At 32.2% G+C, this 21,470-nt stretch overlaps 2 protein-coding genes and 1 long non-coding RNA gene across 9 annotated transcripts in view; 2 read left to right on the top strand and 1 right to left on the bottom strand.

The window, feature by feature from the left end:
• Positions 1 to 3,510, top strand: part of LOC134685570 (uncharacterized) — a 32,339-nt gene extending 28,829 nt beyond the window's left edge. For all 7 annotated transcript variants that reach the window (XM_063545417.1, XM_063545384.1, XM_063545407.1 and 4 more), the window contains exons 6-8: positions 562 to 842; positions 1,150 to 1,335; positions 1,711 to 3,510. In XM_063545417.1, the coding sequence (XP_063401487.1) occupies positions 562 to 842; positions 1,150 to 1,335; positions 1,711 to 1,818 (575 nt within the window). In that variant the 3' untranslated portion in view covers positions 1,819 to 3,510. The remainder of the gene's footprint in view (positions 1 to 561; positions 843 to 1,149; positions 1,336 to 1,710) is intronic.
• Positions 3,511 to 10,732: 7,222 nt separating this feature from the next.
• LOC134685566 (uncharacterized) overlaps positions 10,733 to 21,470 on the bottom strand; it is a 55,391-nt gene continuing 44,653 nt past the window's right edge. The window contains exon 3 of the long non-coding RNA XR_010101311.1: positions 10,733 to 10,912. This is a non-coding gene — a long non-coding RNA (uncharacterized LOC134685566). The remainder of the gene's footprint in view (positions 10,913 to 21,470) is intronic.
• Positions 11,069 to 19,485, top strand: LOC134695491 (uncharacterized). The gene is made up of 7 exons (XM_063556772.1): positions 11,069 to 11,092; positions 11,317 to 11,558; positions 12,055 to 14,183; positions 16,100 to 16,264; positions 17,099 to 17,379; positions 17,803 to 17,988; positions 19,279 to 19,485. The coding sequence occupies exons 1-7, from the start codon at positions 11,069 to 11,071 to the stop codon at positions 19,411 to 19,413; spliced, it is 3,162 nt and encodes a 1,053-aa protein (XP_063412842.1). The 3' UTR covers positions 19,414 to 19,485.

The following is a 21,470-nucleotide window of genomic DNA, read 5'->3' as shown; positions in this document are numbered from 1 at the left end:
TTAGTACACATGTTCCCCATGATCTGATCTTTCTAATTTTAATGCCAAATTATAGTTTTGACCCCAATTTTATGGTTCACTGAACATAGAAAATGATAGTGTGAAGTTCAGGTTCAAGTTTTTGGTCAAGGCGTTTTTGATGAAGTTAAAGTCCAATCAACTTGAAACTTAGTACACATGTTTCCTATGATATGATCTTTCTAATTTTAATTCAAAATTAAAGTTTTGACCCCAATTTCACGGTCTACTGAACATAGAAAATGATAGTGCGGGTGGGGCATCCTTGTACTATGGACACATTCTTGTTTTATTTAATTTTATTAATATTCAATGAAATTTTAATTGAAAACTTTATTTATATAGAACTTAGCATTGCAAAAGATCTTTATATGTCAGTTTAAGAGATTGTGTTTTTTTTTTAACATTTGGTATCATTTACCAAAAATGGGTACTGTAAGTTATTTATTTTGTATACTAATATACTTATCCCATTGGCCCCATACGCAATATGTGAACCATATAAAAGTAATCAGCGATTTTAATTGTGGTTCCTTATTTCAGAACTGCAAAATGCAGCACAGAGGAGAGAAGTGGATGCCATTGATAAAGCACTTGCTAGAGCAAAGGCAGCCAACTTTGACAATCAGTTGGACTTACAAATAGTTGTTGCACAAAGACTCCGTGACCAGTTAGCTAGAATAGAAAAACTTCGTCATTCAGTGTTGAACATGGACCAGAAGACTATTGCTGAGATCAGGACCTATTCTAACCCACCAGAGGGTGTACATCAGTCACTGATGGGAGCATTCTTGTTATTAGGACATCCACTGAAAGAAGTTAAGGTGAGAGTTTATTTCATTTCGTATACACTCTCGGTTTCTCTATTTAATATACATATTGTATTATTAGAACAAATTCTTTGTCTTACGTTGTGAAAACTGGACGAATCTGTCTATTGCAAATTAAGACTTTGAAAATAAATGACGTTGTTATCTCCCTTAGTATCGGGATCTACCTTGAGAAGAGGATTCATAATAATTTTACATGGCATACTGATATACATTCAAACATTTCTATTCTCAATTATAAGTTTTTGTCACTGTGCTATCAGTTAACTTTTATTAACATACTAGTATTGCATCATTTCAGGTGTGGAGAACATGCCAGAGCATTCTGGGTAAAACTGGAAGAGAATCTGTCATGAGAAAGATTCAGAAGTTTGACCCCAAGGATTGTTTCTTAGCCGCAGCTGTACAGTCCAAAAAGGTCATTGCAGATTACACTCTCGAACATATAAGAGATGTCAGTGCTGGTGCAGCGACGTTTTTTGTCTGGGTTAGTATGCTAATGTTATCATTCAACAAAAATAACACGTAAAAAATACATGATCTTCTAAACATGCTACAATTAGAAGTAAGAGCAAATACTGGTCAACTCGGAGTCAGAGCAATGTTTCTAGATAGCGTGGATGTCTTCTTGCGGACTGTTAATGTAAGAACTAGCACGTTAGAAATACAGACCAGTTGTTTTGGTCATTTATAAACCGAGGCTCAGATCTATTTTTACATTAAATTGTTATCGTCTTCATATGCATGTAATATTTGCAACTGGGCGTCAATCGAAAAATATCATCGTTTGATCACTTGATACGTGAATTGTATGAATACAAAGTATTTAAGTTGTTTTTAAACAAATTTATAATCTTTCTAGGCAAAGGGAATGATTGAAGAAGTAGAATCTACAGGCGGAAGACAGGAAGAAGATCCAGTGACGGGAGCAGCGAAACAGTCAAAAGGAAGGAAGAAAAGACGATCATAGATGTTAAATTAACAATCAAGCTGTCAACATAAACATTTTCTGTTCAGGCATATTTTTGCTTTTTGGACAGACATATTTCTTTTCCATATAACAATCAAATAGACTACAAATTAAATTTGAAGTTTTTTTCGATTTATATTATATATGTTATGTTTCATTCAAATGAAGAATACGGAATTCAGATAACATGATACAGTCTTCATGTTACGAACTGAACACAATATTTACATTTTAAATTATAAGTGCCTACTGCGATAGGAGTCTTCATTTCTATATTATTACAAAGGCATATTCTTCTTCCTTATCTTAAAAGAATGAACAATATTCAAGTGCAATCATAATATATATATACATGTATATCTAAACACCATCATCATCAGCATCATTGTGATTGTTATCTTTTCTAATTCATTATTGCAGAACTACCAATGCCATTTTATATCAAATCAAATATCTTTTTTGTTTAAATCAAGATAGAACTTGAAACCAAACAAGTCAGTAGCTGGTATAACCAAATATAATTCTACAAATTACCAGAAATATACTGTGAACTAATTTTATAGAAGTTCATCTAATTTATCGTATTATTTTTATCAAATCTTTCCGGCAATTTTATTCCTATACCTCTGCCATGATAGGGACCCTCAAAAGTACAGCATGATAATTAGTAAGTGTTTGTATTTGAATCAATCAAATTTCAATGTTTTCCCCCCTTTGCATAGCATAGTAATATCTTCCCTATTGACATTGACATATATCTTCTGTGTTTTTAAAATGATATTGTTTTTTTTATTATAAATGTGTTAAAGCGTTAATATTGTTAGTATTGTATGATACAGAAGAAAATTCACTTTTTGGATGAATGAATTACTGTATTACAGTTTAAATATCTTATTCATTTTCTCTGTCCAATCGAGTATTTAATTGCAAACTAGGATTGAATATAATTTTTTCTCTTTTTAATTAAAACAAGTTGACAAGTTCATATGTGAAAAAAAAACTAAAATAAGACCTGTTTCTACTTTATGATACTTTAATGGACATATAGCTATGGTTGACATATATAATTGTGTAGAATATATAAAAATACATCTATTTTCATGAAAATGCACATTACCATGATAATTTGAAAATGCTTTTTTAAAATTTCTTATATGGAAATAATTATCATTTTTTCTTTTATATTTAGTAGCTCACGCCACATTTTCAAATATGTTCAAATATTTGTGAATTTAAAGCTATTATTTGTGAGATTTAAAATCAACAGCCTTTATTATTGGGAAATTTGAATGCCGACCTTTTGTTCTGTTGCCTACCATTAATTTTGTTAATATATGTTAAGTTAACTACATTTTTAGTCTCAGAAAATAAATGAATCATGTATAATAATGTGCACTCACACTCGTGGATGCATAGTTTATTACAAGGGAAATTCTGCTTTGCCAATAAGATAAAACGGAGAGACATCAAATACACATTTCAATTGTGATAAGTCCAATGTTTATATTATATCCGTCCTTTTTAAAAATCTGTGATAAATGACTGTTATTATACTGAAGAAAAAAACAAATACCGGTTGGAAACTTCAAATGCCGTCCTATTAGATTTGCAGTCAAGAAGTAAATTATAATTTATATTTTTTTTTATTTTGTTGTCATCTTTTGAATAAAACTGTTAATATAGTCATTGAAACATTTGTTTGTTTTTATCTTAATATATTATTTGATGTACGTCAAACTTCTTTTAAAAGCAATTCCTTGCTCTTTTAAACATCTGTTTTTGTTGAATTTCAGGCTTATCTACATGCTAACTGAATCTTCATTTTACGACAAAGATAAGCAATAAAGTCAATTCTATAGCAAATGCTTAGAAAAAAAGCGGTTTAAGTATGAATTGTTAGTAAGTAGAGTCACAAATTTTGATTGCGAACAACTATTGAAACTCATAGAAATCAAATTCAGCAAAGCTGTTTAGTCTACAACTTCTTTCAGAGTAATATTCTCTCATCACAGCGTTTCAGAAAATGGTATTACTACAGTTCTTTTTAATCGAATTACATAACAACCTTCTGTTAGCAAGTCTGTAAGTAACACGTTAAGCTAAAAAAAAAATCAACTGCACCATGGTTAAAAACATGAAGATTAGGGAATAATGAGCCTACCCCTCCCCCTAAAATAAGAACCGAGAAAATAAAGGGATAAACTATATAAAAAAAAGAGAAAATAATAGCAAAAAATGAAGAAAAGAGAGAAAAAATCAACATAAAGTTTAAAGAATAACAAACAAAGAGGCTTCACTATCCAGACCCTTGTGAAAGAAATGAAAGACAATGTAATTTCAAATGTGTGTGATACGGTAAGTATGTACTGGAAAGTATAAAATATATAAAAAAAGATGAACGATGGAAAGCAGCTTTGAGAAACGACATAAAATACTGCATCATTTTACCTATATATAAAACTCTGCCTTTATCTCATACTTAACATTACACCAAACAAAGGGATGTAACTGGAGTGTCAAACAAGGTTCAATTTTTCGTATAGTCATGTATACGAAGAAACGAAACACAGACTACTACATGTTGAGACTGAAAAAGTACAATGCCATTGTTTTGACGTATATATCAGTTAATTATATATAAAGATACAAAAATAATAAGAAAATAAATAAAGCATAAAGTTAATACACACGCTTATTTTAGGGACAAATTCATTTCAAAGTCAAATATATTACTAACTACTGTCCTGAGCGCTATTGGCGTATATGACTTTAAAATTGGGATGATATTTTAACAATTTATTGCAGTTGGAAAAGCACTCAAGTACACAAGTGTCTGAAAATGCTAATGTGATGTGATATGAACCTTGCTTTATACTAGGCAGACACACTGAGCCAGTTGTTAATTTTGCTAATTCACAAATTTAAAAAAGAGGATGTCGTATGATTGTCTATGAGACTCATACGACATCTTGTTTTCCACAATAGACCAAATGACACAGAAATTAACTATTACTTTGTCAGATTATTCTGACTTCGAGCCAATCAATATCTGTCCATACCTAAGTTAGAGAAATAGCAAAACACATTTTTTAAACTTTAAGTTTGACACATCCATTGAACCCACGACCTCCCATATTCGAAACAAGCATAATCACTTATTGCTACATTGCAAGGATCGGAACTAGCATAACGTCGTCTTTTGTTGTTCATTAGTTTTTTAGCTCACCTGGCCCGAAGGGCCAAGTGAGCTTTTCTAATCACTTGGCGTCCGTCGTCCGTCGTCCGTTGTCGTCGTCGTCGTCGTCCGTCGTCGTTAACTTTTACAAAAATCTTCTCCTCTGAAACTACTGGGCCAAATTAAACCAAACTTGGCCACAATCATCATTGGGGTATCTAGTTTAAAAATGTGTGGCGTGACCCGCCAAACCAACCAAGATGGCCGCCATGGCTAAAATTAGAACATAGGGGTAAAATGCAGTTTTCGGCTTATAACTCAAAAACCAAAGCATTTAGAGCAAATCTGACATGGGGTAAAATTGTTTATCAGGTCAAGATCTATCTGCTCTAAAATTTTCAGATGAATCAGACAACCCATTGTTGGGTTGCTGCCCCTGAATTGGTAATTTTAAGGAAATTTTGCTGTTTTTGGTTATTATCTTGAATATTATTATACATAGAGATAAACTGTAAACAGCAATAATGTTCATTAAAGTAAGATTTACAAATAAGTCAACATGACCAAAATGGTCAGTTGACCCCTTTAGGAGTTATTGCCCTTAAAAGTCAATTTTTAATCATTTTTTTGAAATTTTATATATCTTTTACAAAAATCTTCTCCTCTGAAACTGCTGGGCCAAATTAATCCTAACTTGGCCACAATCATCTTTGGTGTATCTAGTTTGAAAAATGTGTGGCGTGACCCGCCAAACCAACCAAGATGGCGGCCATGACTAAAAATAGAACATAGGGGTAAAATGCAGTTTTTGGCTTATAACTCAAAAACCAAAGCATTTAGAGCAAATCTGACTGGGGTCAAATTGTTTATCAGGTCAAGATCTATCTGCCCTGAAATTTTCAGATGAATCGGACAACCCGTTGTTAGGTTGCTGCCCCTGAATTGTTAATATTAAGGAAATTTTGCTGTTTTTTCGGTTATTATCTTAAATATTATTATAGATAGAGATAAACTGTAAACATCAATAATGTTCAGCAAAGTAAGATTTACAAATAAGTCAACATGACCAAAATAGTCAGATGACCCCCTAAGGAGTTATTGTCCTTTATAGTAAATTTTTAACCATTTTTCATAAAATTTGTAAATTTTTACTACCAGTAACATTTTCCAGAGAAACTACTGGGCCAAGTTCATTATAGATAGTGATAATTGTAAGCAGCAAGAATGTTCAGTAAAGTAAGATGAACAAACATGTCACCATCACCAAAACACAATTTTGTCATGAATCCATCTGCTTCCTCTGTTTAATATTCACATATACCAAGGTGAGCGACACAGGCTCTTTAGAGCCTCTAGTTATTTGTTTTGTCATTTGATTTTGCCATGTGATTAGGGACTTTCCGATTTGATTTTCCTCTGAGTTCAGTATTTTTTGTGATTTTACTTTTTATGTACATGCTACAAAATATGCACGATAATGTATTATGGAATGTTCATATATGATCAATGTAATTGAGCACTCATTAAGGATTTACGATTTTACATGAAGGAGTTCTTATACTTTTTCTGATTATTGTTGTTTTAATTGGCCATTTTTGCAATTGGCTATCTTCTGTACCATTTCTTTCGTTTAAGTTAATAGATTTTCCAGTATTGTTATTAATTTTGAAGAAATTTGTAGTGGAGGCAGACCTTGACTGTTGTTTTTTTGAATTTATCCACATCTGTCTTAGTATTTAGAATATTTGTAGCTTGGCATATTGTATATACACCTGGATAGTTTTGAAGGCTGTACAACTTCGTTAACCATACATCATTTGTGGGCTCGTTTGCTGTTTTTGTCATCAACATTATATCTCCTGTGTGTAACAAATTACAGAAAGAGCATTCGATTCTTATGTTTTGTACATGATTAGACCATTAGAAAGATATTTTTTTGTTTTTAAGTTTTAGTAAAAACAATGATTGGATAAAGGTTTTATAATTTTACTTAAAATAATTCAAAAAGGTCATATATGTTGGGCTTTTTTTATATTGTATGGTAAATCTTCGTCAACAAAAAATTCTTTAAAATTCGGAAGAGTGCGGGGTTAGCAAGAGAAAATTTAACTTTAGTATTTTCTTTCATTTGCCTAGTGTAACGTAGGGTTTTCCCTAAGATACCAACCAAAACTACATAACACACATTACAGTCTACAACCAAAGACACGCGTTTAAACACTATGCCATATGCTATAAACAATAGATCAGACGATTTATAAAGGCTACAGTAGTTTACCTCTGTTCAATAGTTATAAATCAATAAGGCAAAAACAAATCCGGATTTCAAACTAAAACTGAAGGAAACACAAAAACTATAAGAGGAAAACTACGGAAAACAGATACAATGAACTGTAACAAATGATAACATACATAGACCCGGACTTTATCGTAGAAATCATTGGAAAGATGCCAGTGAATCTAACAGTGATAACCAAGGTCTGCATCTTCACAAAATTCATAAAATGACCAAAAAAAATTACTGAATTATCCTGAATATCGTGAAACTCATATGAAAGATAATACATTTATCCACAGAGCTCGACACATTGCACAGACGCTCATATATTGGTGATGACCACATCTTTTAATTAGACGCGACATTTCAATTATAAAAAGACCCATTGAACCACTTGGATAATGGTTCACGATTTAGTTAGTCCATGGAAGTATCATATTCAATATAATTCTTCCATGGTGAGACTAAGTAGTTCAAAGTTTGAATAAAATAAGAAAATGTGGTATTAATTTATTTTGTTGCTAATCATGATTTTCATTTGTGATTAAATTTTATAAGCCGTAATAAGTTTAAACTCAACATACATATATTATAAGTAGATTATACGTGGTCTTTGGTGCTTAAAGGCTGCATATCTTGGTCATTTAAATACTTGTGTAATCGAAAAAGGTGTCCTGTCCTCGTACGGGGCGCCGAATGGGACTCCTGTTGTTTTGTACAAAATTCAATTCTGTCATAAAAAAATCATTGTTGTCTTACGAAACCATGTGATACAGACTTCTCTTATGAGAACTTCAATTTTAAAAATTAAAACACAAAAGTCAATTGTGTGAGACAAAATTGAGTTTGTGAGACAAAAGTGACTTTTGTGAGACAAAAGTGACTTTTGTGAGACAAAATTGACTTTTGTGAGACAAAATTCAATTTTGTCAATTTTTCTCACAAAAGACAAAATTCAATTTTGTGAAGACAAAATTCAATTTTGTGAGACAAAATTCATTTTTGTGACAACAAAATTCAATTTTGTCTCACAAAAGTCGATTTTGTATTTTGTGAAGACAAAATTCAATTTATGACGACAAAATTCAATTTTGTGAAGACAAAATTCAATTTTGTGAAGACAAAATTCAATTTTGTGAAGACAAAATTCAATTTTGTGAAGACAAAAATTACTTTAGTGAGACAAAATTGACAAAATTGAATTTTGGCTCAATTTTGTGAGACCAAATTGAATTTTGTCAATTTTGTCTCACAAAAGTCAATTTTGTCTCACAAAAGTCAATTTTGTCTCACAAAAGTCAATTTTGTCTCACAAAAGTCAATTTTGTCTCACAAAAGTCAATTTTGTCTAACAAAAGTAAATTTTGTCTCACAAAAGTCAATTTTGTGAAGACAAAAATTACTTTAGTGAGACAAAATTGATAAAATTGAATTTTGGCTCAATTTTGTGAGACCAAATTGAATTTTGTCAATTTTGTCTCACAAAAGTCAATTTTGTCTCACAAAAGTCAATTTTGTCTCACAAAAGTCAATTTTGTCTCACAAAAGTCAATTTTGTCTCACAAAAGTTAATTTTGTCTAACAAAAGTCAATTTTGTCTCACAAAAGTCAATTTTGTCTCACAAAAGTCAATTTTGTCTCACAAAGTCAATTTTGTCTCACAAAAATGAGTTTTGTCATGACAAAAAATAACTTTTGTCCACTGAAAGATAATTTTGTATGACAAAATTTTAAATTTGTAGTATGTTACAAATTTTGTTAAACTGAACTCATTTTTGTTGAATAAAAAAGTCACTTTTGTCCGTACAAAATTGAATTTCGAGTACAAAACCACAAGAGTCCCATTCGGCGCCCCGTACCTCGGGATGCTAGTAAACATTTGACAATTACTTCGCAAAATTGAAAAAATTCATTAAATTGTGACATTTTAAAAATGCTTATTTGATACAACACTCCAATTTGAATAGCTTGCTCTGTAAACATCAAGGTTTTTTTAAGTTTAAATATGATTCCTGCTTATGCAGATCATATCATGACCTAGCCAAGATTATCACAATCCCTTGCATTGGGCTATTAAAAAGTATGTTAAGAGCATTATAACTTTTAATCCATAAAATTAAAAGAAAATGTAGGCTAATTAAAAGTCTGTACTTTTGTAAAGTAGTAAATCATTGTAAACTGCACATGCAATGCAGGAGTTAATGGAAGCTGATGTCACATGCATTTTTAATTAACTATGGGAAGCAACTTATCGTCTGTTCCAGAAAGTAACCACAACAGAGAGAGTTTTGCAGCTAATTATCAAAGAGGGGTAAGTCTGCATATTATTAATAAAAGTAATATATTGCATTTTACATAATACTGTTGTGGAAACAGAAATAACCACATAGCTAAAACTTCACTGCATTTAAGATGATTCGATATCTATAACTGTTTGCTCAATCTATGGTATTAACATGTCTCAGTGAATCAGTACTTTTGGAGGTTATGCTTGCTGTTGGGTTGGAGCCAATGCCCCATGTAGAAGGCCAAAGTTTGAGCTTTAATGGCTTACTTTTACAAATGTTGACTTGGATCGAGAGTTGTTCAACTGGTACTCATACTACATATTCTTATGCCATTTGATTAGAACTTTCCGTATTAGCAAGGATGGTAACAATTATAAAATCACGATAAAACATTCGGGTAAATAGTAAAAAAAGAAAAATAAATTGAAATACAATCGAATTTCCATTTAATGTTATATGAACCAGGTTTAATCCACCATTTTCTACATTTGAAAATGCCTGTACCAAGTCAGGAATATGACAGTTCTTGTCCATTCGTTTTTGATGCGTTTTGTTATTTGATGTTGCCATGTCATTATGGACTTTCCTAATTGATTTTCCTCTGAGTTGTGATTTTACTTTTTTCCCTCCTTTAAAAACAAACGACGAGTACAGCAGTCATTAGGAGATTTGTGTTAAATTAGTTTAAGATGTTTCTATGCAAATGAATTTCGCGAGTACCAGATTCAATTTATTTTCCCTACTGACTGTTTATCTGTCTGGAACATGCCAATTATCCGTATATGTATGCAGCTATTGTTGACCTTACAGATTTTAAGATTTTAATCTGCATGATTTCTTCATTTTTTTTTTATCAATATGCATCAAAGATTAATAATTTTCAGATTTAAGTTTCACAAGCTTCTAATGCTAATACCTCGATCAATAGTAAACATAAAACATTGCTTGTTTGCATGTATTTTTTTTAAATTGTTGTTTGATCAGTATCGTCAACGGAATTGCTTCACTGCTGATTTCTCAAATTTTTCAAGTCTTAGAAAGATTGTTTTTTCTATTATTCTCAATTATAGGTTTTACCATTGCTTCGAGTTGGTTGTTCCCTGTTATCAATTTCCAGTATTTATCTTCTTTTTATTGCTAATGAACCAATAAAAATCTTTCAGAAACGTCTGCTGTCAGAATCTAACGTCAATGGAGGTCTCCGCCATATGCCATCGAGGAGAAGGACTTTTCCAAACACCGACCGTACCGGAAAATCATCATCAACAGGAGACACGACTACTGATAGTCCACGCGGGTTACCAGCTAGAAGAGGAACATTAACGACAAATGATCAACCAAGACCTCTTCCACCTAAGTTAAAGAAAAAAGAGTTTTTGAAAAATATCAATTTTGCTGATATTGATTATATTGTGTCGGAGGTAACTTATATATACAACAGACGCATTTTTTTTATGTCAAATAAAATAAGTTTTTCAGTGTCTTATCAATCTTTTAAAGCCAAGTTCGATGTGCCAGCAGGTCGGAGTGAACGTAAGACTTAATTTACATTTTCAAAAATTTATATTTAACTGTTCTTGACCTCAAGAATGAATTGCAATCCAAAACAGATTTGTTGATTGATCGATTTTGGCGTTTAACGTCATTTTAAGCATTATTTGCTTTATCGTAGCAGCCAGTTCTTATTGGCAGAGGAAGCCAAATTGCTTGGTGGGACCATATTTTAATGATATGATATTAAATTTATTCTTTTGCAGGCACCTCTTGATTTATTGACTAAAACAATGTGGGATGTTGTAGAATATTTAGTGATAACTCCAGACGGAAAACAGATTGGGGATTTATTGAAAGTACGTGCAATTTTTCGTTGGATGACATCATTTGACGTGTACAGCATAGACTCAGAAATGATTCCTCCTACTGATTCACCATTAGAACACATGCTTAAAATACAGTGTGACTTAATCTCACATGCTCAGATGTTCTACATGCTGTGTTTGTAAGTATCTTTCATATACAGTTGATATTCATTATTTTAGATAAATAAATTAAAAAAAAAGTATCTCTCTCCCTCGTCAACTAGCACTTCCACTATGCAGTATAATGAAGCAACCTTTTATAAATGTTCTACATTCGAATGACTTTTCTGGATCTACCTTTATTAGATACCATACATGCCAAATATATTGAAAGATAATATTGTATAAGAACCGAAACGATTGAAAGCCAACATTTTTTTTGATATATTGCGTTTTGATTATACAATACTATCAGAAAACCAATCTTTAAAATTTGGTATGGTATAGAAATTTAAAGAGTGGCATTCATAAATATCTGTCTTTAAACTGATACTTTACTAATGTTAAAATCAGATTTAACCACGTCTTAGCTGTAGATTATTCACACGTTCACTTTTATTGTTTGTGTTTCTATATGTTTGGAGACAGTTGCCTCTGGCAATTGATGTAGATCTTTGAATATATTATTTATTTTAGGTTAGCAGACATTCCGTGCGTTATCATAAATGGTATTACGAAAGGTGAGCTATACAAAGTCGGCTGCGACATTAATTGTGAGGAGTTGGACAGCCAGTGGAATGCCGTTTATGTAAAAGGTCAATGGCAATTTGTTGATGTCTTCTGGGCGTCAACATGCGTACTTGGTCGCAATAGCGATAACACAATAAACATAAGTTCAGAGGGCAAAATTTCAAAAGGAGGGGATATCGATGATATCGTAAGATATAATGAATTCTACTTTTTCTCTGACCCACACGAACTCATCTATACGCACTTCCCGGATGAAGAATTCTGGCAGTTACTTCCAGTTCCGGTAAAGTTTTCTAAATTTGAAAAGTCGCCATATTTACGAGAATATTTTCATATGTATGAAATGAGTATTGTTGAAAGAAGTTGTATTTCCAACAAAATGACAGCCGAAAAAGAGACAATTAATATTTCGTTTGCCCTTCCGCCAAAAAGGAGTTCAAATTATTTATTCAAGGTTATGCTAACCCAGCAAAGAACACAAATTCAAACAAATAAACCAGTCGATATTTTACTAGAAAGGTTTGTGAGTGTGATTCACACACAAGATAAAGTAATATTCAAAGTAAGACTTCCGTTTTATGGAAAATATCAGTTCGATGTATATGGATGTGATTTCACAAAATCAAATAATTTTTCATTAGTTTGTTCATACATGATAGACTGTATAGACCCCAAAGAACCATGTTTACCATTCCCTGATTTTCCGGAAGTAGGATTCGGTAATAATCCGCATGCAGAAAAATTGGATATCTACGCAATTTCCCCAAAATCACCATTTATAAGGACAGGGAATGGCGTAGTAGAATTTATCATTCATATTGATGCAAAATTAGAAATATCCCACATGCTCAAAAGCCTATTGATAGGAAGTGGTACTCTGAGCAGACATGTTGTTGCTAGAAGAGAAAAAGAAATGTACATAGCAAATATAAAACTACCAAGAGAAGGCGAATATGCTATTAAGTTTTATATTGGTCAAACGGAAGACAATATTACTCAAAATTTCCCAACTGACTTGCTGAATTTTGTAATCAAATTTAAAGGAGAGGAAAGACCATGTAATTTACCTTATCCCAACATTCCCGAGGGTCAACTAGGTGCAAAGTTAGATGCCATGTCACTAGGAGTGAAATGTTTGAGTAAAACCGGAGACTCTTTAAAAGCTCCAGATGGAACAGCTTCGTTTCGTTTCCGGGCAGATGACTCACTTGAGCTGTTTTGTGAGCTTTCTTGTTGTAAACGCGAGGGCAACAGTAGAGTATCAGTTGAAACAGAAGTAAATAATGGAGTATGGAAATTTGACGTTGACATGCCGATTCCTGGAGAATATTCTATGAATGTATTTGCATTCAAGAAAAATGATCATTCCCGATTGCATCAGATACACAGTTTCTTCATTCACTCCGAAGGAAACATAATAAGACGAGTAAGGTTTTCCGATGACAGTATCGTGGAAAATATAATATCAGACACAATTATTACTGCTAAACCTGACGTCGTTATTCCGATACCGAGTCCAACACAGTACGAGACAATATTTACAACTGTACGTAAAACAGATGAGAAGATATACGAAAATGAAAACGAAATAAAAGTAAAAACTAACAAAGATTCAATTGAAATACGTTTAAATGATTATGGCGAATATGTACTGGAGGTGTTCACGCATGATAAGTATGAGAATGCAATATGTACGAGCGGAAGGTTTTATATACATTTCAAAAAGGATGAAGACATTTACGAAGATGATTTCCAAGAACTCGTTAATACGCTCAAACCTGTAGATGAAATAGAACCTGTTGAAGAACCCATTCCGGACAGAAAGGATAGCGTATTTGAACAGGGTCAGTTTGAGGAGGTATGTAGTGAAGATTCAGACAGTGACAATGCTGAAGTTAATGAAGAACAAGAAATGGATGGCAATGAATCAGATACAGCGATAACTTTTAATGAAGATATCGCGTCGGTCTCCTTTACTGAAGACGGAACAAAATCTGTGGCTATGACGGAAGATACAGACTTTCAAGAAGACATGGATGAAATGGAAGAAATAGCAAAAGAACAATTTAAGCAAGGTAGTCTCAAATAATAATGTTTGTATATACAACAGTTGTTTCAAATGTGAAGTAATAAATTCAAGAGATTAATCATTTACACTAATCTATACTATTAAACGAGAAGACCTCATTTTTGGTGTCGCTTCTCTTCCTTCCATAATAAATCAATCATCATGCCTCTGTGTCCTATAAGTAACATGCATAGTCGCATTTGTCATCCATTCTTATGATTATTCAGATTGAGTTATTTTGGGAGAAAAACGACAAAAAAGGAGTCCGGAAATGATTCCGTCATCAGACTGACTTTTAGTCATAGATAAGACTTCCTGTTTGAAACATGCACAAATACAACCAATCGTATGATAGATAACAAAAAAGAAAAATAGATAAGCCAATCAGAGCGTTCTCTTTATCATGGTGTTTAGATCGCAAGAACCACAATTATTATACCTCCTTAGAGGGGACAATGATTTTTCGCGTTTATCTACGATAATACTTCTTTAATATATAGAGAATCTCTGTATTCTGTCTACTGTTTTTTTTTAATGTTTACTATTCAAGGGGTCATACCAGTTGCATTCATATTAAAATAAGTAAAACATGTGACACAAGTACAACCAATCGTAGAGCGTTCTCCATATCATGGTGTTTAGGTCGCAAAAATCACAACTATCATATCCCTTAGAGAGGACAAATATTTTTCGCGTTTATCTACATGTAAACTACGATTATACAAATTTATACTACTATAATATATAGAGACTCCATGTATTTTGTCAGGGAATTTCTATATATAATTTATCATTAAAAGGGAAAATAGTAATTTGGCAAAAATGAAAGTAAGGTAGAGATTAGAGGGAGGCAGGACCTTTTTCGGGGTTTCGAGATCGGGTGTTTTTAAGCTCGGGATTTGGGGATTGATCATTACGGGATCCGGGAATATATATTTTTCGATTTCGGGATATGAATTTCTTTAAATTCTGCATCTCGGGATTTCATGGTTTTAAGCCCGGCATTTCGGGATCAGGACCCCTCCGATCGACAACCCCTCAAATTAGCCTTAGTCGGTATTAGTCATTTAAACATGATTCAAATCCTACCATTGGCATGTTAATAAGGCTCTAAAAAAGCACTGATGGATTGTCATAGAAGCATATTTTTTATAATAATAATGGTCTATATATAAGCAGTTACATTTATTTCGTGTTTGAAACGGTGCAAATTTTTAATTTGATTTGACTTTTACCAAAAGAAGCATTGTAGCAAAGAAGAAGAATAATTGTGGTCGATGGCAAGAAACACGAATATAATTGAATTTAACAGAAAGGAAACAAATATCGGACTTTGGAAAAAGGAAGATACCTTTTATGTAATTCTCAATACATAATATCTTTCACCAAAAATCGTCCTACAACAGTTCACAAGCTGTATATGCCCGCGATTTCGCGGGTGTGTTCTAGTATAAAATAAAGAAAGAATCCTCTTTATTGCGACAATGATCGATAAAATCTTGAATTTTCGATTTACTTTAAAAGAATGCCAAGAAAATCTAAAAAAAAAAAACCAAAGATGTCAAGGTCAAAGTACTACAAAATCTTACGAATATTTTCGATAGTTTAATCTTAGAATTAAACAAAATTGACTTAAAACACCTTTCTATGCATACAACATAAAATATAGTTTAATGGTGCTATTTCTATTTAAACGGTTCTTACTGGGGTTTTAATGATCTGCATAATTTACTGCTTTTCGTCTCATAACATGTTTTTGCCTGAAATAATAGGTTCTTGAACTTCTCATTAAAGGAATGTCAGGAATGCATTTCAATTAATTCAAATTATTGATTTTTTCACTTTTCACTTTTAACACAAAGAAATCGAAACGGGGGGTTGTTACTGCACTTTGTTTTAACTTATTAACACTGATCTTTTCAGTTAAAGAAAAGTCTATTAAGAAGAATATGGCAAAGGCATTGAAATCAAAAGACCTGAAACAAATGAAGACACAACTTAAGCGATTCAAGCAGTTTGACCTTGACCCCGAGGATAAGATGGTAGCTTATGTACAGAAAGTAGTTAAAGAGCTCACAGTCAAGGAAAGTAAGTACTTAGTTTTTGTATCAGGTTTTAGGGGCCGGCTGAAGGACACCTACGGGTGCGGGAATTCTCGCTACATTGAAGACCCATTGGTGGCCTCGGCTGTTGTCTGCTCTATGGTCGGGTTGTTGTCGCTTTGACACATACCCCATTTCCTTTCTCAATTTTATTATTTTATAAACGTTAAGTAAAAATAAAAAATTATCAAAAATATTATGACACTCTTTTTTGTTTTACATTAAAATGAGAAGTCAACAATTTCCACGAATATCTAAAGTTTAGAGAAGCAAACATGTAACGCGTTTGAAAATTAACTCATCTATGTTACCTATGTAAATTAATCGGTCATTGTTCCTTATGTCGTAACTATAATCCCGTTCCCTTTTACAAGTGGAGCAGGATCTGCTTATCCTTCCGGAGCACATGAGAGGGTTCGTGATGCTTTGCGTTAGTTTTCTATGTTGTGTCTTGTGTAATATCATTTGTCTGTTTGTCTTTTTCTTTTTTAGTCATGGCGTTGTCAATATAAAAAAAGAAGATGTGGTATGATTGCCAATGAGACAACTCTCCTTTAGAGATCAAATGACACAGAAATAATTAACCACTTGATATCACTGTGCGGCCTTTAACAATGAGCAAAGTCCATTCCGCATAGTCAGCTGTTAAAGGCATCGAAATAACAAAAGCAAAGCGATTCAAACGAGAAAACTAACGGCCTAATATATGAACAAAAATGATTCATTTTTTGTTTCAGTTTATTTTTTATCTTTGAGTTTGGCTGTCCCTCCTGTATCTATCGACTCTAAGATTTTAATGTAATGAAATGTTATTTTATAGAAATGGCAGAAGCATGTCGTCGACGAAATCCTAAAACAATTAAGAAATATATCAGTGAAGCAAAGGAGGCAAACTTTGATCATCGACTTGACATGCAAATTCAACTATCAAAAAAGATTCTCGACAGAGTAACAAAAGTCGAAAAATTGATGAAGCCTTTGTTAAAAATGAATCAAAACACGCTGACCGAAATGAAAAAATATATGACACCTCCTGAAAGTGTTCATCAGATTCTTAAAGCCACTTGTATACTTCTTGGAGATGACCCTAAGAAACTTCAGGTAAAATAATATTTATTTGGTGTGCAAGTTACAGACTTTTTCATAGAAATTTTAGTATTAAATTTCTGTCTCGGGGAACACTCATTTGTTTATAGCCTGGTTATTATTACTGAATAATTTCAAACATGAATACTTGTTCCTTATTATACCGCTAAATAAAGCCTTTTTTGTTTATTTTTCAATCATTATTCTAATATTTCTCCAGCATAATACTAACCGTTTCCAACATTTTTGTTACACTTATATTAAGTTTAAGGTGGTACCTTACACTTGTTCTTCCAATTATACCGCTAACTTAAGCCTTTTATGTATATTTTTCAATCATTACTTTTAATGTTTTATCAGCATAATGCTTACCGTTTCCAACCTTTTTTATACACTTATTATACGTTAAATATGTGGGTTTTTTTCATTCGTATACAGACATGGAAGGACTGCCAGGGTCTTCTTTTTAAAACCGGTAAAGAAAATATAATGAGGAGAGTCTCACAGTTTGATTTCAACTCGACGTCACCAACCATGATCAGTAAAATCAACAGTATACTTAAACCCTACAATCTAGTACAGATACGTGACGCTAGTATCGGTGCTGCTGCATTCTATCTATGGGTAAGAAATTAGTGATATGTAAGAAAGAAAACAGAACAATAAACCTTATTAAGAAAATAGTTAAATAAATAATATTGAACTCCATGGTAAATTCATAACGGAAGTCCCTTGTCAAATGGCAAAATCAAAATCTCAAACACATCACACTAATGGAAGCAGCTTTCATATACCTGACTTTTATAAGGCAATTCAAAAGAAAAGATTTATTTCTTTTAGCACTGGCTAATTTGTGAGAAAAAAATCTTGCAAAGTTATGACCAATTTTTTTTTTAAACATTTGGGATATTTCTTAAAAAGTTATAACAAAAAGGTGACAGCAACAAAAAAGAAAAGCAGAAAAAAGTGGTGAACATAAAATAAGCTGACAACTGAAAAAAGATCAACAAACAATATAACACAAAATACAACATAGAAACAGACTACAAAACACTTCATAAAAACTCTTGACTGATCAACTCAAACCCTATAGAAAAAATAAAGGTGAGCTTTTCAGATTTGAAAGGTTCAGCATCTTGTATAAATTGCCACCCAACAAGTATTGACCACTGCTAAAATTAATGGAACTTTTATGCAATGTTCTACATTAATATTATGCAAGCAAGCTGATACAAAAAGTTGTTACCACATAAAAGAGGTCCCGTCGAGGGTTATCTTCTTAAAGCCTCTAATACTTCGATAGTGAAACTATTATCATTGATTAATCATCGTCAAATACGTTGTGATGAAAACATTAAAAAATATGAAATAAGTGTAAAACGCATGAAACTTTCCTAGTAATGGTCGTACAACGAATCAATGCTAGTCAAATTATGTGAATCAAAGCACATGTTAGAGTTTAAAATTGAAAAAAGGTCCGAGTATTTTTCTTTTTTAGTAAAACAATGGACTCTTTTTAGATGTCTTAAGAGGACTTGATTACGAATTGGTAAAAAGAACATTTTTGCCAGCAAATAATTTGAAATTGTATACGATCTTGTATACTGAGTTCTATAAAACGTAGTAGTTTAGCCTCAGCGTTTCATTAGATTTCTCCTTGGCAGCATTTTTCTTAAATAGATTCATGTTGTCGGTTATAGGACTAAGTGGTTTCAATATGTTTTCAGCAGTTGTAAAAATTAAGAGATCGTGAAAAATTGATTAATTGTAAACAAGTTTTATATCTTTATTTATTCGAAATTTAGAAAACCACTGTTAAATGGAAAGTTCATCAACGAAACCTAGCGTGTTAGAATGCACAATGAATAACAATGAATAATACTTTTTATGTACATTTTTCCATGATTAAAACAGATCACTGGTATCTTAGACGAGATAAAGAAACCACGTCGAAATAAAAGTAAAGACATACTACCAAGATCCTCTAGACCAAGGCCGTCAACTCTGTCAGTGCATCACCACGGCGGTAGCTTCCTAGTTCGAATATGAACAGATTAGAAACCACCAATGACCATTCAAATAAATATATAAAAGATGCTGTGGTAAAATCAACACACCTTGATGGAATATAATATAGAAACCTTTCTTGAGAGCATTTAAAGGTCTTTCGTCGTAAAACTTATCTCTTGGGTTTAAATGTGTTAAAAAAAAACTTTTTTACTGACACAATTAAGTCTTGTATACTGGTATCAATGATGAGTTTATTGTACAGGGATTAAGATTAATCAGATTATTATTTTTTTAAATATAGCCATTGAAAGTTATCAAACACGGAATGATAAGACCAATAAGAGGATTATAAAAGTACAAAAAAAAAGATGCAAAGGCATTTTAGCATACACTTTATAAATGTTATATACTTGATTTGCAAGGTGTTCTTATGTGTGTTTTATCCATATTAAATTACACGGGAAACACGAAACCAAACCAGAAGGACAATAAAATGGCCTTATATATATAGTAAACGTTTTCTATTGCGAGTTTGAACCTTCGTAAATATAGGTTCCGTAGGGGAAACAACTTAATAAATTGGATAAGTGAAAATTGAAACCAAAAGTTAGGATAGGAAGGGCTATGAAACAGATTCACACGAGAAAACAGTTCCTCTACCTACAAAGAAATAACATTTTAAATAAACACAGATAAAGGCAACAGTAGTATAACGCTACTCAATAGTGATAAATCGGTTAAGCAAATAACATATTCGAGTAACAAGACAAAATAGAATGAACACATCAACTATAAGAAAAGCAACAGAAACACTGAACTGCGACAAAAACCAAAAACAAACGCAAACATACACGATAATGGGATGTTTGATTACAACTGCCATACTCCTAACTTGGTACAGGACTCTTTAAGACAAATAATAGATGGATTGAACCTAGTTTCATGGTCAGACAAACCTCCCGCTCATATGGAAATGTTTACAATACCACTAAAATGACAACATTTTGAACAGGATACAATACAATTAGAAGCAAGAATACTCAGGACAAAGACATGTACGAAATAATGGTTTGTCTTCCACCTGCACACAAGCATAAGCGTAACGATTTAGTTGGAATTGATAGGCGAACAGATGCCAGAGGGACATTATAATAGTCGAAAATAAAATCACAACGCCATTGCTAAAAGAGAAAGACTAGCAGACAAAAAATACTACAAAAAACACAACATTGAAAACTAACGACTGAACAACACCAACCCCAACAGAAAATGGGGATGATCTCAGGTGCTTTTGCTCCATTTGTGGCTCCCTTCATGTTGCTCATGTAAGTACGATCCCGAAAATAAGTATAATTGTATAGGTCTGAAAGATTATATACCATACATTTGGAGCATAGGGTAAAACAAAGAACTGGAAACTTGATAAAAGAAAATTTTAAATCAGCAACGAGATTACTGTCCGGTTGTGCATAAAACGTATACTAATGGTATATATCATATTCTAAAATATCCGGATGCTTTAAACCTTGTATGCAAAAGCCTTAAATAACCAAGTTTACGTTTGTTCTATATCCATATTCCCTGTTATCATTATTAGGGTTCAGTGACTGCTTGAAAAAGTATACAGTATTTGGTCCTGTGTATTCCTCATTTATTAACGTACATTGGTTATTGTTTCGTTTTAGTGATATGGTAAGTTTCTTGGATTGTATTGTTTATGAGCACTATATTGATGTAAGGCATTATTGTAAGATGTTTATCTTGTAAGGTTCATACTACCTTGACCTCATTTCCGTGGTTCAATTGTCAATGTTGAGTTTTTGTAATTATTATTATTATTATTATTATTACAATTTTTTTATAGCGCTAAATCTAAAACAATATTACTCAAAGCGCTTTACATCACATGTTAAACGAAATATACACACAGACAGTGATAAAAATATAAAACATGAACACACAAAATAAATATTTAAGTGTTAAAACTTTTCTAGATAAAAGGATTAATAATGTGGATTTTTTTACAAAAAAAGTGGAATATATATATTAATGAATCAAAATAAAATTATACTGAATAAAGTTGGTAAAATAAAATA

Source organism: Mytilus trossulus, chromosome 1 (genome assembly GCF_036588685.1).
Source record: "Mytilus trossulus isolate FHL-02 chromosome 1, PNRI_Mtr1.1.1.hap1, whole genome shotgun sequence".
In the NCBI taxonomy this organism is placed as follows: Eukaryota; Metazoa; Mollusca; class Bivalvia; order Mytilida; family Mytilidae; genus Mytilus; species Mytilus trossulus.
This window is presented reverse-complemented; position numbering and strand designations above follow the sequence as displayed.